We start from the raw sequence: 16,824 nt of genomic DNA, 5'->3' as shown, positions 1-16,824 counted from the left end.
AGATATGATGACCCGAACAATCAACAACTCTGTGCGTCTGTTTTAAAACTTTGTACATTTCTGAGTTGCAATATGATAGACCGTTAAATAACCAAATTTTGTGTAGTCTAAGATCGAAACGACCGACAAAAATTATTTCCATCTCTACTTGGAACTTAACAACACCTTCGCATGTTCTGTTGTCATCTTGGTACCCTCCCGTTCCAAAGTCGATTCTATCATATGCGCTTGTGCAGTCTTTTTCATTATTTCCGAGAATGCCAATTCTTGCTCTGGGCTGATCTTCAAGCAGTGGCATATCTTGGGGAAGGGTGTGTTCCAGTAGGTTGGTAATTTAGTCTCCTGAGAGTCCGAGTCTTGAATCATGTTACAAATAGGATTACCCACTATTTGGTCCTATGGTTTAGTGAAAGCTGGATGAGAGGATTTGTCGCCCTTTACGATCGGGAAAAGGATTATAGCGGTGATACAAACTTGACGGAATACACTCATTTTGACGAGTTGTCATAGTTTTATGCGAATAAGAAGACTTTGGGAATGTTCTGTCCAGCCCTCTTATGAGAAGCAAGCGTGTAACCGTGTCTCTGTGTATAGTTTCTCAGTAAATGTTTACCCAACTCGAAAATATTCATACTTTCGGTGGCAATCCAATAACCTTGTTTTAAATTTAAGCCGCTGGTGAAATCTCAGCTTCTATAATTTTGGAAAGGTTGTTTCTGACGTTCAATTTTTCTTTAAGTTCCATATACTAAGAATGTATTTTCATCGGTTGCTTATCCGAGGGTGATTAAATTAGAGAATAGTGTATTAGTAATCCAGTCTCAGGGTTGAACAAATAGACAACACCTTCCTCCTGAGGAGGAGAAAAAAAATGCCAGTAGCAATTTCGCTTGTTTCGCCCAGTTCGAAAAAATCAAATTTTCCTTAATCCCTGACGAAATTAAAGTTTTCAACGAATGCATAAGTTAAGGAAGCCATTTTTCCTCAGCTCTTTATACACACAGAAAATGCAACAACAACAAAATATAAAAATTGCATCTCTGCGGTCTAGTCTAAGTCCCAGGCGATTTTGTCCTTTTAGTTTAAGTTTAGGTCTTAGGATTGGTTACTCGTATACGAGATGATCAAGCAGAGAGCCAGTTCGTCGAAACTGTTATCTGGTCTATGTATTCTTTCTATAGAATAATCACGTATATGATTTCTTTCGCGATGTTCGTAAAATAGTTCATTACTATTTACAACTAAAGTAAACTTAGACCATTGATTTGCAAATTTACTTCTCGCTAAGCCGATGACACTTCAAATTCTCTTATAAATTTCTACAGCGGCGGCGAAGATGCGCATGCATATTATCTCTTGGTGGGCTCAGTGTTGGGGAAAACCAGAATACAGCAAGTGCCCTCATGGTCTTGACTATGCGAAATCAGGCGAGGAATGACTTTTTATAGGTCAAACAAGGTTTTTCAGGCCAGTAACACATCTGTTTATCGAAGCCGTGAATTAGTTTGTAAACTTACCTGTGTAAATAGAAATGTGTCACTCTGTCACGGTTGTCAGTGGCGTCTACGAAACATTTTAGCGCATTCTAAAAAATATACGCTATTAGTAGGTTGAAAGACTAGTCACTAAAACATGTATTGAGAAACAAATTTGATTTACTGATCAACAAACTTTCTCATTCCTTTTCATGCGCTAAGTTCTGTAGATTTTTCCACTTTCAGTTAGACGCAGCAAGTGACCTGTAACCAGACTTTTCTACGGTAACGAAAGAATAACAAAGGATGTTTCGCAGAAAGACAAACAGAGAAGCAGTTAGCACCGCTGAAAGAAACTCTGTCATTAACTATGCGGAAAGAGACGCAAGATATGTTTCAAGGCGCCGAAAGTAAACTCTTCCAAATATAAAAGGCCCTTTGATTCACCTACATTTCTTTTCCATTTCTCAAGACGGGTGCATCGGGAGAACGCAAAACATCCGTAAAGAAAAAAAAAGGGGCTGCCATGGATTTCACGGAGTTTCTATTGAAAATTATGTCAACGCTGTAAGTGTCAGCGCAGAAAAACTTTTCAGAAAAGAAAAAGCTTCTCTTAGGATATTTCTTAAGACACCGCGAATCTAAAACGTCACAGCCGTGTTTACATACTCTCATCTGAACACTCCTAATTCCCAATGAGAGCGCATGTAAGATTTCGGTTATTGCATTAAGATTAAAAGGCAGAAGATTTTAGGATATTTCTGGTAAATCATTGGCAAAAAAAAAAGAAAAAGATCAACAAAACGGTCACGTATAGCAGGCCATAAAATTATGAAAGCGTTCCACGTGCCCTTGGGACCCCACAAACATTGCAGGATTTTGTTGAACCGCTCCTCATGGTTGCAAAATTGGTCAAAATAAAATCTATTGGTCATCAAAGATCGCAAAGCATTTGCTTCAATCAAGGGGATTCTTAATAAAAGGAAACGTTGGGGAGTTTTGGAGAAACATCTTACACTCTTTTGATAAAATTTAAAAAGAGCTTTTAAGGGACAGTTCTTTCTCTTCACTAGACTGGACAACTACGTCCATCTGGAATTTTTTTTCTCTAGATTAGGATCATTCCTAGTATGTTTGAGAAACAGGGCACCAGACATTTACCACTTTGGAAGTTGATCGCTTCAGGAAAGATCTTTTCTAGATGCAGAAGGTCATCAGATATTAAGTGTGCTTTTCTCTAGCTGTTTCCGAAAGATCGCCGTTAACTCGTAGCATGCACTTTAACGCTGAAATAGAGGCCTTCCAACTGATTGGTTGATGTTAAAGCGGTCGTGGACGGAAGCAGCCACATTCTCCTTCTGTTCGGCTCAAAACCTTAAAGACCTCGGTTTTAAGTGCCCTGGTAATAATGATGATGTAAACGCGACGTTTCTTTATTTTGTTAATCAAATACCTAGGTGTCTTTGAATCACCGACTGGTGGTGAAAGTAGTGACGATTGTGTTGTTTGTTTTTTTACAGCTATTAAAGTAATTTTTCGCGCAAGTAAGGCAATCCTCTCAAATCTAATGAGAGCCTCATTTTGATTGATAAAGGTGTAAAATTTAATTGTTTAGCACATGTTCATCAGATTCACTACGTCACAACAAGTACTGCGTACAATCTTCAATTCTCCACATTGTTAAAATGGATAGATAGTCTTCTTTCGGTTTCGCCAAGACCTGTGTATGACTCAAGTTTGATGTAATCTTTACCGGTATGTAAATAAGTCAAATAAAACTTTCACTAAGCTAAATAAAAGCTTTTTCCCCCTTAATTTCAGGAATTGTTTAATTTTCGGTGAAGGGGCTAAAACATCATGCCATATTGACTTAGGAAAACAGGAAAATAACTACAGTCGAACCTGTATGAAGCAGTCACTCACGGAACGACTGTTAAATACGGCTTCCATAGAATAGGGTTGTCGTAAGAGAAAAAAACGAAAACAACCCTATTTCATGCTTTTATTCGTAATTGACTTCTTTATTTATAAAAAACTCACTCAAAAATTCTGCTAACTTTGATTTCTGGAAATAAACATGGCTCAAATTTTAGTTTAAAAATTGTTCATAGCTTCAACTGAGTGGTTCCACTCTAAGTGACCTTTCAATTCAGGTGGAAAATCAGATGAAAAGTTTATTGACTTAGAAAACCGACCCCTTAATACAGGGTGACCTAATACGGTACCGCTTAGTACAGGTTCGACTTTAATTGTATCACTTGAGAGAGAGAGAGAGAGAGGGAGATTAGTTTGTCGTGTACTCTCTTGAATACGCCTGGTTTCCCTCGCAACTTGGTACAGAATGACAGAATTCAACGAAACATCATCGATAACGAATAGTCAATATTGCTTTGAACGCCTTCTCGGCCTGTACAGTTATCGTATTGAATATCTTGGCAATCCATGCCTTGACAAGGACTTCGTCTATACCAAAGCCTGTGAAAACATTGCTCTTGAGTCTTGCAGTGTCTGATCTCTCTGTTGGTTTGGTTTCTCAGCCGTTATTCCGGCATTGCGTGCATTCCAAGACACAGTTTTACATCTGTGTATTTAATTTCTTTTATCATTCAAACTGCTCTTGCACACGTCTCGTTTTTTGGAGTCATAGCCTCGAGTGTGGACAAACTCTTGGATGTTAATCTTTATCTCGAGCTTAAAAAAAATCTGCATTCAGCATATTTTATATGTATTTTGTCTTCTGTGTTTGTTATTTGCCGAGATATTGTTATCTTGTTTCCAAGGTGATCTCTAGTAACCAGCTCAATAGTTCTTGCTAATTAAATGAAAAAAGCTTATGTCGCCTTAGTCACGCCAGAAAATTATTTTTTAAGAATATCTCACGGTTTTCACACATTTTCTAGCGATGCCATCGGATAGCCTACAACTTGCTAATTTCTTTAGTATAATGAAACTAAGCAGGGGAAGATGAAAAGGTCCTGATACTTATCCACTTACCCAAGGGATCCTCCGCATTTTCTGTCAATTGCTGAATCAGTTGTTTATTTTCATAAACGCACAAACTCACTCTGAGAAGTCATGGCACTCTTACCTCAGACACTCCGACAGACAAAGCCCCCTATTTTTTATTTTGTATTCTTTCTCATTTTATTCTTATATTTAGTTTTATCAATATCTACAAAGAGACCAAGTTACCGGTTTGGGGAGTCGGATGAGTAACAGGTTTGCAAGCTGTTGGGGAGGGGGGGGGGGGAGGACGGGGCGACACTTTTTTGTGATAATACCGAATCGAAAAACAACCGCGAAAAGTGACCAACGGGAAATGAGAACAAAAAATGCTGTCTTTGTGTACCGACTTATAAAGAGTTGCACTCAAAATAAAAATGCATTCATGAAGGAGAAGTAGAATTTAGCCCTTGGGGTAGCACCGTCTTCCTTGTGGAGATTTTATGGCTAATAAATAGGAGGATATTATTATTGGGCGAATTTTTAGTGAAGGGATAATCAGTTTTCGATCATAAACTTTTCTTAGTGTGCTCTATTAGGGTTTTTTTTGTAACCCTTTTATAACAAATTAATGATGTAAAGACTCGATGCATTTTGATACATACTCGTGAAACATCATCTCAAATCTTAGTTTAAGTTGAAACTACATTTTGTTGTGAATTATTCACTGAATCATATCACAAATGTGCACACGTCATTGACAAGAATTTATATTTTTTTGGCGCCAATTTTTTATTCATGTGAAATCCCAACTTCCAGTAACATAGCTATATTATCATGACCATCGAAAATTGTCAGGAAATAATTTTGATCATAAACTGGATATCTACGGTAAACTAACGAAAGTCCAAACTAGTTAAACAGTATCAGTTTTGAACGACTTTTTTTTTATTGGCTTTTACCCCTTGTGCTACAAATACGTATTTCGGTTTACTATGGGCATTGCTCGAAGGCCATGTCACAGAGAGTTCCACGATTCCCTTGTCACTGCACCAAGATATATCCCATAGCTTTGATGTGCTTCTCTCCATTGTCCGATGTGTATCCTTTTATTGCGTAATTTCCACAAGTGATGGTGTCATCGTGATATCCTCCCGTTCCAAAGCCGATTCTAGAATCAGTGGTTCCGCAGTCTTTTTCATTATTTCCAAGAATACCAATTCTTGCTCTGGAAGAGCCTTTGGAACTGCCCGCAGCATTGAAGCCTTCCTTGTTACAGTTGGCCTGTAAGGAGAATTGTGAGCCGATCAACTTCTTCCACGTGTTGCGACCCAGTGCAGTGTTGCGGTATTTTCCATCAGCGATCAGTGAGTGGAGAGAGCTTGCCTGCTTGTTGATGACAATAAACCTGAGCTGTTGGTTGATTTTCATACCGAGGCATATCTTGGAGAAGGGTGTGTTCCAGTAGGTCGGTAATTTGGTCTCCTCTGAGTCAAAGCCAGTCTTTCCTCCGGGAAGGTTGTAGATATTTTTGTCGCTCCAAAACTTGGAATCATAATGGAAAGTTTTCTGAAATGTTGAGAAAAGGAAAGTTATAGTGGTGTATAGTTTACAACAGTGGTATTCCTTAATAGTAAAGTAGCATACCTTCTTTCCGTCAATCTTCATGGCCAAAGTCCATCCTCCATCTCCGCATCCAAAGTTTCCCATGTGACAGTAAACAGGAACGTTTTGTGAACCAAATATTAGAGGGTAAACTTGACTCTTTGTCGACCTGTGGACAACAGAAATACAAGTGTTCACAAAATTCATTATGGCCATTGTAAAAAACGAAGAGGAAGCTCCTAAAAAAGATCAACTTCTCTTAAATATAACAATACAGGATATATTGCATTAATTTTGTTATGATTGTATCACTATTTATTTACTTGTATTTCTCGTAGTGTTCCTTGCAAGAAGAGGCTGGTGAAATGAAAAGAACAGTGCAGGTTAATATTTCAAAAATAGCTTTTATCATTCTAAAACGCTTAATCCGACTTACGAAGAATAGAAAGAAGGGTTTTAAAACAAAAACGAGCACCGTTTGTGTGGCTTTTGAAACAATCGCGCGCGTTGTTTAAACCCCCAAATCAATGGCGAGTTGCTACGCGAGACACGTAAAATACTTTAGTCTGGTTGGACTACCTGGAAGTAAAGGAGAACGATTCTTCATTGCTGCAATAAGACCTTCGAGTTTGGTTTGTAACATTTTCATTGCATCGTTGGCGTCCGAGTCTTGAATCATGTTACAGATAAGATTACATGCCATCATTTGGTCGTATGGCTTGGCGCAAGCTGGGGAAGAGGATTTGTCTCCATTTACGGTCAGCAAAAGGAACGCAGTGGTGATAAAAACTTGGAGGAGCTCACTCATTTTGAGGAGTTGTCGTAGCTTGATGAAATTAAGAGAACTCTGTGAATCTTTTGTCTGTTATGAGTATCTAGCTTGTAACCTTGTTTATGTGTACGTGTCCCAGCAAATGTTTACCTGACTCGAAAATATTCTTGCTGTTGGCGGCAATCCAATAACCCTGTTCCGAGTTTTAAGCCCATGGTCAATGTTTAGCTTTCATAACTTTGGCGAAGTTTTTTTTAGTTCGATTTAGTTTTTTTTCCATCTTATTTCATAATGTACCAAAGTCTATTAACATGGCATGCTTATTGCCGACTGGGTAAATTAAATAGTGTACAAGTAAGCCAGTGCAAAGAAAACAGAAAACCCGTTCCTTCTGAAAAAGTCTATTCCAGTTGCAATTTCGTATGCTCGGTTCAGTTTTGATCTTCAAATCAAATCGATATCAGAGCTTTTAAGGGCTGAGTACGCAAAGGAAGTCTTTTTTAATTCCTGATGCGGATTGAAAGCAAATGTTTATTGTATTTTCATCGTCACTTCTCAGCCTCGCCGATTTTGTTTCGTTATTTCTAACCTTAGTTCTGAGGGATGCCTATTAGCATGCGAAATGACTAGTTATGGAGGAAAGTCATCGAAAAATATCTTTGGCATTGGACTCTGGAACATTCTCCTTGAATCGTCAAGATTATTTCTTGCACGGTATTCATAAAGTAGGTTGTTACTATTTACAATTTAAGTAAACTTAATCCATTGATTTGCAAATTTATTCATCGACTTAGCGCCCGCTAAGTCGATGACAAGTAAATTTCTATAAGAAATGTACATTACGCGGCTAAGAAGCATATCCATGTATATCATATGTGGGTTCTTGGGCTCTGCATAAGGGTAAAGTAGCCTCATGGTCTTGGGCATGCGACATCAGGCCAAATTTCAAACATAGGGCACATTTTTCTTAATTCAAACAAAACTTGGACAGTAAATAACACATCTGTTCCTCGCCGACGTGAATTGGTCTGTAAACTTACTTGTGTACATACAACTGTGACATTAATGCTATCAGCTGTTAGTAGCGTCTTAAAGTAGTTCAGAACATTATAGAGTAGTCACTACAATATGCATTGAATAAAAAACTTTCATGTACTTGCTGATTGGGTTATCAGCCAAGTTCTCCATGTTTTTCTTGTTCTAAGTTTGCAGTTTCATCATGAAAACGCTTTCAGTAAGACGCAAGCAGCGAGATTCTTGTAATCAGACTTCTTTACGGTAACCGAAAAAAATCACAGGCGGGAATTGGCAGAAATTCTAATAGAAAAGTGGTGAGCAAGAATGAAAGAAACTTATTAACTACGTGGAGACAAAAAACACAAGATGAAGGTGTTACAGCGCCAAAATACAAACAAATGAACTCTGGCAAATGTAAATAAATTGAATACTTTTATAGTCTTAAATTTATAGTCTTTTTTCCGTTCTGGCTCAAGATGATTGGGTAGGGAGAATTCGAAACATCTGTATTATAAACTGAAAGGACTGTCATGGACTTTATGGATTTTCTATCGAAAAGTGTTTTTTTTTTAAACCTTTTCTAGTTTTTAGATTAGGTTATGTAAACACAAATGCCCGTAATCTGTTCATGTTGTCCTTCAGCAGCATAATTAAAACAAAACTGTTCTAATGATTGCATCACTGATGATGCCGTTGATCAGCGAAAGCTTGGATTTTAGATTTTACTCATTAGAACAGTTTTACAAATGCCCGTATTTCCTGCTTCTGTTAAGATATTTTTCTGAGACACGCACGAATCTTAAAAGTCACAACGGTGTTTAACTAATAATCCCCAATTGATATTTTTCTTTATTCTCATCACTTCTATGCTTGAAATTGTATTGATATTGTAAGGAGAAATTCTCTCTTGGGAGTTAAAGGGTTAATTAATCCGTCAATGCTCTAAAATGAATATTGTGGACAGTACGAGAGTCGGGACAAGAAGGTGGTGAAGCAAAAGATATAATGATTAGGACAATCAACAGCTCTGTGTGTCGGTTTTATAGCTTTGAACATTTCTGAGTTGTAATCTGCCAGACCACTACGTTTAATAATCAAATTTTGCCTAGTCTAAGATCGAAACCACCGACAAATATGATTTCCATCTCTACTTTGAACTAAACAACACCTTCGCATGTTCTATTGTCATCATGGTTTCCTCTCGCTCCAAAGCCGATTCTAGAATCAGTGCTTGTGCAGTCTTTTCCATTATTTCCGAGAATACCAACTCTTGCTCTGGGCTGATCTTCATGCCAAGGCATATGTTGGGGAAGGGTGTGTTCCATTAGGTAATTTATTCTCCTGTCAGTCCGAGTCTTGAATTATGTTACAGGCCATCATTTGGTCGTATAGTTTGGTGACAGCTAGGGAAGGGGATTTGTCGCTATTCACGGTCAGCAAAATGAATGTAGCAGTGATACAAACTTGACGGAATACAGTTGTCATAGTTTTATGCAAATAGGAAGACTTTGTGAATGTTCTGTCCAGCCCTCTTATGAGTAGCAAGCGTGTAACCGTGTCCCTGTGTATTGTGTCTCAGTAAATATTTACCAGACTCGAAAATATTCCTACTGTCGGTAGCAATCCAATAACCTTTGTTCTAAATTTAAGCCGCTGGCGAGATCTTGGCTTCTATAATTTTGAAGAGGTTATTTCTTTCGCTCAATTTTTCTTCAAGTTTCATATAGCAAGAATATATTTTATCGGTTGCTTATCGTGGCTGAGTAAATTAGAGAATACTTTACTAGTAATTCAGTCTTAGGGTTGAGCAAACACACAACGTCTTACTCCTGCGGAAAGAAATGTGCCAAAAGCAATTTCGCTCGCCTCGCTCAGTTTTGATCGTAAATCAAATTTTTCTTAATCCCCGTCCATTTTAAAGTTTTCAACGACTGAAGGAAGCCTAAGGAAGCCTGTTATCTGCTCTTTGTGCACACTGAAAATGCAACAGCGAAAAAATATAATAATTGCATTTCTGCCGTCTACTTTTAGCTCAGGAGATTTTGTCCTTTTAGTTTAAGCTTAGGTCTTAGGATTGGTTACTCGTATACGAGATGATCAAGCATAGAGCCAGTTCGTCGAAACTTTTATCTGGTCTATGTATTATTTCTAAAAAATATATACATGTATGATTTACTTTGCAGTTTTCGTAAAATAGTTCGTTACTATTTACTACTAAAGTAAACTTAAATCATTGATTTGCAAATTGACTGCTCGCTTAGCCGATGAAACTTCAAATTCCCTTACAAAATCTACAGCGAACGGCTATGATGCGCATGCATATTATCTCTCGGTGAACTCAGGTTGGGGAAAACCAGAATACAGCAAGTGCCCTCATGGTCTTTAATATGTAACATCAGGCGAGGAAGGCTTTTTCCAAACAAAGTTTATCGGCCAGTAACTCATCTGTTTGTCGCAGCCGTGAACCAGTTTGTAAACTTACTGATGTAAATAGGAATGTGTCATTCTATCACGGTTGTCAGTGGCGCCTATGACACATTTTAGAGCATTTTAAATATACACAATACGAGTAAGTTGAAAGACTAGTTACTAAGACATGTATTTAGAAACCAAATTTGATTTACTGATCAAGAAACTTTCTCATTCCTTTTCATGCGCTAAATTCTGGAGCTTTTTCCACTTTCAGTTGGACGCAGCAAGTGACCTGTAACCAGACTTTTCTATGTCTCGCAGAAAGAAAAACAGAAGAGGAGTAAGCAAGGCTGAAAGAAACTCATTAAGCATGCAGTAAGAGAAACAAGATATGTTTTGACAGCGCCGAAATACAAACAAATGAACAATTCCAAATATAAAATGCCCTTTGATTTACTTACAATTTCCTTTCCATTTCTCAAGACGCGCAAGTGCATCGGGAGAACGCGAAACATGGCTGCAGAAAAAATAGGGGCAGCCATGGATTTAACGGAGTTACTATTGGAAATTCTGTTAACGCTGTAAGTGTCAGCGCAGAATAACTCATGACTCATCTTTACTACTCTGTTCGGATATTTCTCAAGACACCCGCGAATCTAAAACGTCACAGCCGCTTACTCTCGTCTGAACACTTTTACTGACTTATGATAGCCCGTGTAAGATTTCGGTTGTTGCATTAAGATTGAAAGGCAGAATATTTTAGGATATTTCTGTTAATTAACTGGCAAAAAAACAAATAAAAATCAGCAAAACGGACACGTTTGTGTTAGCAGGCCATAAAAATTATGACGGCGTTCCACACGCTCTTGGAACCCACAAACACTGCTGGATTTTGTTGAACCGCTCCTCATGGTTGCAAAATTGGTCCGGATACGTTTCTTTGGTAATCAAAGATCACAATGCATTTGCTTCAATCAAGGGGATTATTAATAGAAGGAAACGTTGGGGAGTTTTGGAGAAACATCTTATACTTTTTTGATAAATTGCAAAAGGAGCTTAAAAGGGTCAGTTCTTCCTCTTCCGTCAACATCATCTCAAATCGTAGTTTAGGATGACATTAGGCTTTTTTGTGAATTATTCACTGGATCATATCACAAAAGTGTTTACGTCATTGACAAGGAATATTCTTTTTGCGCCAATTTTTTTAATTCATGTCAAATCCCAACCTCCAGTAACACAGCTATATAGCCATGACCGTCAAAAATTGTTGGAAAAGAATTTGATCAGAAGCCGGATTACAACGGTAAACTACCGAAAGTCCAAACCAGTAAAACGGTATCAGTTTTGAACGACTTTTGTTTTTAATAGCTTTAACCCCTATATCTACATCTACATATTTGAGTTCACTCTGGGAATTGCTCGAAAGACATGTCACGGAGGGTTCAACGATTCCCTTGTCACTGCACCAAGATATATCCCATAGCTTTGATGTGTTTCTCTCCATTGTCTGATGTGTGACCTTTTATTGCATAATTTCCACAAGTGATGGTGTCATCCTTATATCCTCCTGTTCCAAAGCCGATTCTGGAATCAGTGCTTGTGCAGTCTTTTTCATTATTTCCAAGAATACCAATTCTTGCTTTAGAATAGCCTTTGGAACTGCCCGCAGCATTGAAGCCTTCCTTGTTACAGTTGGCCTGTAAGGAGGATTGTGAGCCGATCAACTTCTTCCACGTGTTGCGACCCAGTGCAGTGTTGCGGTATTTTCCATCAGCGATCAGTGAGTGGAGAGAGCTTGCCTGCTTGTTGATGACAATAAACCTGAGCTGTTGGTTGATTTTCATACCGAGGCATATCTTGGAGAAGGGTGTGTTCCAGTAGGTCGGTAATTTGGTCTCTTCTGAGTCAAAGCCAGTCTTTCCTCCGGGAATGTTGAAGACATTTTTGTCGTTCCAAAACTTGGAATCATAATGAAAGGTTTTCTGAAATGTTGAGAAAAGGAAAGTTATAGTGGTGAATAATTTACAACAATGGTATTCCTTGATAGAAAAGTAGCATACCTTCTTTCCGTCAATCTTCACGGCCAAAGTCCATCCTCCATCTCCACATCCAAAGTTTCCCATGTGACAGTAAACAGGAACGTTTTGTGAACCAAATATTAGAGGGTAAACTTGACTCTTTGTCCACCTGTGGACAACCAAAATAAAAGTGTTCACAAAATTCATTATGGCCATTGTAAAAAACGAAGACGAAGCTCCTAAAAAAGATCAACTTTTCTTAAATATAACAATACAGGATATATTTGCATTAATTTTGTTATGATTGTATCACTATTCATTTACTTGTATTTTTCGTAGTGTTCCTTGCAAGAAGAGGCTGGTGAGATGAAAAGAACAGCGCAGGTTAATATTTTTAAAATAGCTTTTATTATTCTAAAACGCTTAATCCGACTTACGAAGAATAGAAAGCAGGGTTTTAAAACAAAAACGAGCACCGTTTGTGTGGCTTTTGAAACAATCGCACACGTTGTTTCAACCATCAAATCAATAGAGCGAGTTGCTAAGCGAGATACCTAAAATATTTCAGTTTGGTTGGACTACCTGGCAGTGGAGGAGAACGATTCTTCATCGCTGCAATAAGACCTTCGAGTTTGGTTTGTAACATTTTCATTGCATCGTTGGCGTCCGAGTCTTGAATCATGTTACAGATAAGATTACATGCCATCATTTGGTCGTATGGCTTGGCGCAAGCTGGGGAAGAGGATTTGTCTCCATTTACGGTCAGCAAAAGGAACGCAGTGGTGATAAAAACTTGGAGGAGCTCACTCATTTTGAGGAGTTGTCGTAGCTTGATGAAATTAAGAGAACTCTGTGAATCTTTTGTCTGTTATGAGTAGCTAGCTTGTAACCTTGTTTATGAGTACGTGTCTCAGCAAATGTTTACCTGACTCGAAAATATTCTTGCTGTTGGCGGCAATCCAATAACCCTGTTCCGAGTTTTAAGCCCATGGTCAATGTTTAGCTTTCATAACTTTGGCGAAGTTTTTTTTAGTTCGATTTAGTTTTTTTTCCATCTTATTTCATAATGTACCAAAGTTTATTAACATGGCATGCTTATTGCCCGACTGGGTAAATTAAATAGTGTACTAGTAAGCCAGTGCAAAGAAAACCCGTTCCTTCTGAAAAAGTTTATTCCAGTTGCAATTTCGTACGCTCGGTTCAGTTTCGATCTTCATATCAAATCGGTATCAGAGCTTTTAAGGGCTGAGTACGCAAAGGAAGCCTTTTTTAATTCCTGATGCGGATTGAAAGCTAATGTTTATTTTATTTTCATCGTCTCTTCTCAGCCTCGCCGATTTTGTTTCGTTATTTCTAACCTTAGTTCTGAGGGATGCCTATTAGCATGCGAAATGACTTGTTAGGGAGCAAAGTCATCGAAAAATATCTTTGGCATTGGACTCTGGAATATAATCCTTGAATCGTCAAGACTATTTCTTGCATGGTATTCATAAAATAGGTTCTTACTATTTACAATTTAAGTAAACTTAACCATTGATTTGCAAATGTATTCATCGACTTAGCGCCCTCTGAGTCGATGACAAGTAAATTTCTATAAGAAATGTACAGTACGCGGCTAAGAAGCATATCCATGTATATCATATGTGGGTTCTTGGGCTCTGCATAAGGGTAAAGTGGCCTCATGGTCTTTGGCATGCGACATCAGGCGATATTTCAAACACAGGGCACATTTTTCTTAATTCAAACAAAGTTTGGCCAGTAAATAACACATCTGTTCCTCGCCGACGTGAATTGGTCTGTAAACTTATTTGTATACACAACTGTGACATTAATGCTATCAGCTGTTAGTAGCGTCTTAAAATATTTCAGAACATTATAGAGCAGTCACTACAATATGTATTGAATAATAACTTTCATGTACTTGCTGATTGGGTTATCAGCCAAGTTCTCCATGCTTTCCTTGTTCTAAGTTTGCAGTTTCATAATCAAATACTTTCAGTAAGACGCACGCAGCGAGATACTTGTAATCAGACTTCTCTACGGTAACCGTAAAAAATCACAGACGGGAATTGGTAGAAAGTCTAATAGAAAAGTACTGAGCATAAATAAAAGAAACTAATTAACTACGTACGTGGAGACAAAAAACTCAAGATGAAGGTTTTCCAGCGCCAAAATACAAACAAATGAACTCTGACAAATATGAATAAATGGAATACTTTAAAAGTCTTAAATTTATAGCCTTTTTTCCGCTCTGGCTCAAGATGATGGAGTAGGGAGAATCCATAACATCTGCATTATAAACTGAAAGGACTGTCATGGATTTTATGGATTTTCTATCGAAAAGTGTTTTTAAACCTTTTCTAGTTTTTATTAGGTTATGTGAACACAAATGCCCGTCCTTGCTGCTTTTGTTAAGATATTTTTCTGAGACACGCACGAATCTTAAAAGTCACAGCCGTGTTTAACCAATAATCCCGAATTGATATTTTTCTTTATTCCCATCACTGCTATGCTTGATATTGTAAGGAGAAATTCTCTCTTGAGAGGTAAAGGGTTAATTAATCCGTCAATGCTCTAAAATGAATATTAGGGACAGTACAAGAGTCGGGACAAGAACTTAGTGAAGCAAGAGATGTCATAATAATGATCAGAACAATCAACAGCTTTGTTCTAGCTTTGTTCATTTCTGAGTTGTAATCTGCTAGACCGCTACGTTTAATAACCAAATTTTGCGTAGTCTAAGATCAAAACCATGGACAAAAATTGTTTCCATCTCTACTTGGAACTCAACAACACCTTCGCATGTTCTGTTATCATCATGGCATCCTCCCACTCCAAAGCGGATTCTAGAATCAGTATTTGTGCAGTCTTTTTCATTATTTCCGAGAATACCAACTCTTGCTCTGGGCTGATCTTCATGCCGAGGCATATCTTGGGGAAGGGTGTGTTCAATTAGGTAATTTATTCTCCTGTAAGTCCGAGTCTTGAATCATATTACAAATAGCATTACAGGCCATCATTTGGTCGTATAGTTTGGTGAAAGCTGGGGAAGAGGATTTGTCGCCATTTACAGTCAGCAAAAGGAATGTAGCGGTGATACAAACTTGACGGAGTACACTCATTTTGACGAGTTGTCATAATGTTATGCGAATAAGAAGACTTTGTCCAGCCCTCTTATGAATAGTGATACAATCATCACAAAATTAATGCAAATATATATTGCATTATATAGCAAGCGTGCAACCGTGTCCCTGTGTATTGTGTCTCAGTAAATGAACCGGTGAGATCTTAGCTTCTATAATTTTGAAGAGGTTATTTCTTTAAGTTTCATAAACCAAGAATATATTTTCATCGGTTGCTTATCCCTAGCTGCCTAAACTAGAGAATAATTTATTAGTAATCCAGTCTTAGGGTTGAGTACACAGCGTCTTACTCCTGCGAAAAAAAAATGCCAAAAGTAATTTCGTTCGCCTCGCTCTGTTATGATCCTGAAATCAAATTCTCCTTAATCCCTGTCGATTTTAAAATTTTCAACGACTGAATAAGCTAAGGAAGCCTTTTTTCTCAGCTCTTTGTGCACACTGAAAATGCAACAACAAAAATATACAATAATTGCATTTCTGCCATCTATTTTAAGCTCAGGCGATTTTGTCCTTTTAGTTTAAGTTTAGGACTCGTATACGAGATGGTCAAGTAGAGAGCCAGTTCGTCGAAATTTTTCTCTGGTCTATGTGTTATTTCTATAAAATAATTACATTCATCATTTATTTTGCTTTTTCGTAAAATAGTTCGTTACTATTTACAACTTAAGTAAACTTAAATCATTGATTTGCAAATTTACTGCTCGCTTAGCCGATGACACTTCAAAATGGGCTCAGTGTGGGGAAAACCAGAATACAGCAAGTGTCCTCATGGTCTTGACTATGCGAAATCAGGCGAGGAATGTCTTTTTTTTTTGTCGAAACAAAGTTTTTCAGGCCAATAACACATCTGCTTATCGAAGCTGTTAATTAGTTTGTAAACTTACTTGTGTAAATATAAAATGTGTCATTCCATCCCGGTTGTCAGAGGCGTCTACGAAACATTTTAGAGCATTCTAAATAATATACGCCACGAGTAAGTTGAAGAATAGTCACTAAGAAATGCATTGCGAAAAAAATTTGATTTACTGATCAGCAAACTTTCGCATTCCTTTTCATGCGCTAAGATCTGGAGATTTTTCCACTTTCAGTTGGACTCAGCACGTGACCTGTAACTGGACTTTTCTGAGATAATCGAATAAATTTACAAAGGACAGAAAGAACAGAAAAGGAGTAAGCAAGGCTGAAAGAAACTCATTTCTTTGCTTGATTCCAGCGGAACTATTAGTCAGCGTTTAGAGTGTTTGTTTTATTTGTAAGACGATTTCATGTTTTCGGCTTTACTTTGTTGTAAGACGCCATAGAAATCAAATTCAAGCTTCACAAGTACAACAGACAGTGCAAAATGGTGAATTGGAAAATGCCTCGAGGTTAAAAAATCTGCTTTCAGCATATTTTATGTGTTTTTTGTCTTCTATATTTGTTATTTGCCGATATATTGT

At 37.7% G+C, this 16,824-nt stretch overlaps 2 protein-coding genes across 2 annotated transcripts; both read right to left on the bottom strand.

Annotated features, from left to right (window-relative positions):
• Window positions 1–5,313: 5,313 nt before the first annotated feature.
• LOC136282314 (uncharacterized skeletal organic matrix protein 5-like) lies at window positions 5,314–6,867 on the bottom strand. The gene is made up of 4 exons (XM_066169832.1): window positions 6,603–6,867; window positions 6,347–6,380; window positions 6,066–6,192; window positions 5,314–5,987 (listed from the first exon to the last, which is right to left on the bottom strand). Exons 1-4 carry the CDS (start codon window positions 6,829–6,831, stop codon window positions 5,463–5,465), a joined length of 915 nt encoding a protein of 304 aa, XP_066025929.1. The 5' UTR covers window positions 6,832–6,867; the 3' UTR covers window positions 5,314–5,462.
• Window positions 6,868–11,562: 4,695 nt separating this feature from the next.
• Window positions 11,563–13,089, bottom strand: LOC136282313 (uncharacterized skeletal organic matrix protein 5-like). Its single transcript, XM_066169831.1, has 4 exons — window positions 12,825–13,089; window positions 12,567–12,600; window positions 12,285–12,411; window positions 11,563–12,206 (listed from the first exon to the last, which is right to left on the bottom strand). The coding sequence occupies exons 1-4, from the start codon at window positions 13,051–13,053 to the stop codon at window positions 11,682–11,684; spliced, it is 915 nt and encodes a 304-aa protein (XP_066025928.1). The 5' UTR covers window positions 13,054–13,089; the 3' UTR covers window positions 11,563–11,681.
• Window positions 13,090–16,824: the final 3,735 nt, after the last annotated feature.

Source organism: Pocillopora verrucosa, chromosome 7 (genome assembly GCF_036669915.1).
Source record: "Pocillopora verrucosa isolate sample1 chromosome 7, ASM3666991v2, whole genome shotgun sequence".
Taxonomy (NCBI): domain Eukaryota; kingdom Metazoa; phylum Cnidaria; class Anthozoa; order Scleractinia; family Pocilloporidae; genus Pocillopora; species Pocillopora verrucosa.
This window is presented reverse-complemented; position numbering and strand designations above follow the sequence as displayed.

Excerpts from the sequence above, each read along its gene's own strand:
- LOC136282314 (XM_066169832.1), bottom strand. The coding sequence starts at position 6,831 with ATGAGTGAGCTCCTCCAAGTTTTTATCACCACTGCGTTCCTTTTGCTG. Across the intron at positions 6,193-6,346 it reads GAACACTACGAGAAATACAA|GTCGACAAAGAGTCAAGTTT; the intron begins GTAAATAAATAG and ends TGTTGTCCACAG. Across the intron at positions 5,988-6,065 it reads TGAAGATTGACGGAAAGAAG|AAAACTTTCCATTATGATTC; the intron begins GTATGCTACTTT and ends TCAACATTTCAG.
- LOC136282313 (XM_066169831.1), bottom strand. The coding sequence starts at position 13,053 with ATGAGTGAGCTCCTCCAAGTTTTTATCACCACTGCGTTCCTTTTGCTG. Across the intron at positions 12,601-12,824 it reads TCGTTCTCCTCCACTGCCAG|CCTCTTCTTGCAAGGAACAC; the intron begins GTAGTCCAACCA and ends TCATCTCACCAG. Across the intron at positions 12,412-12,566 it reads GAACACTACGAAAAATACAA|GTGGACAAAGAGTCAAGTTT; the intron begins GTAAATGAATAG and ends GGTTGTCCACAG.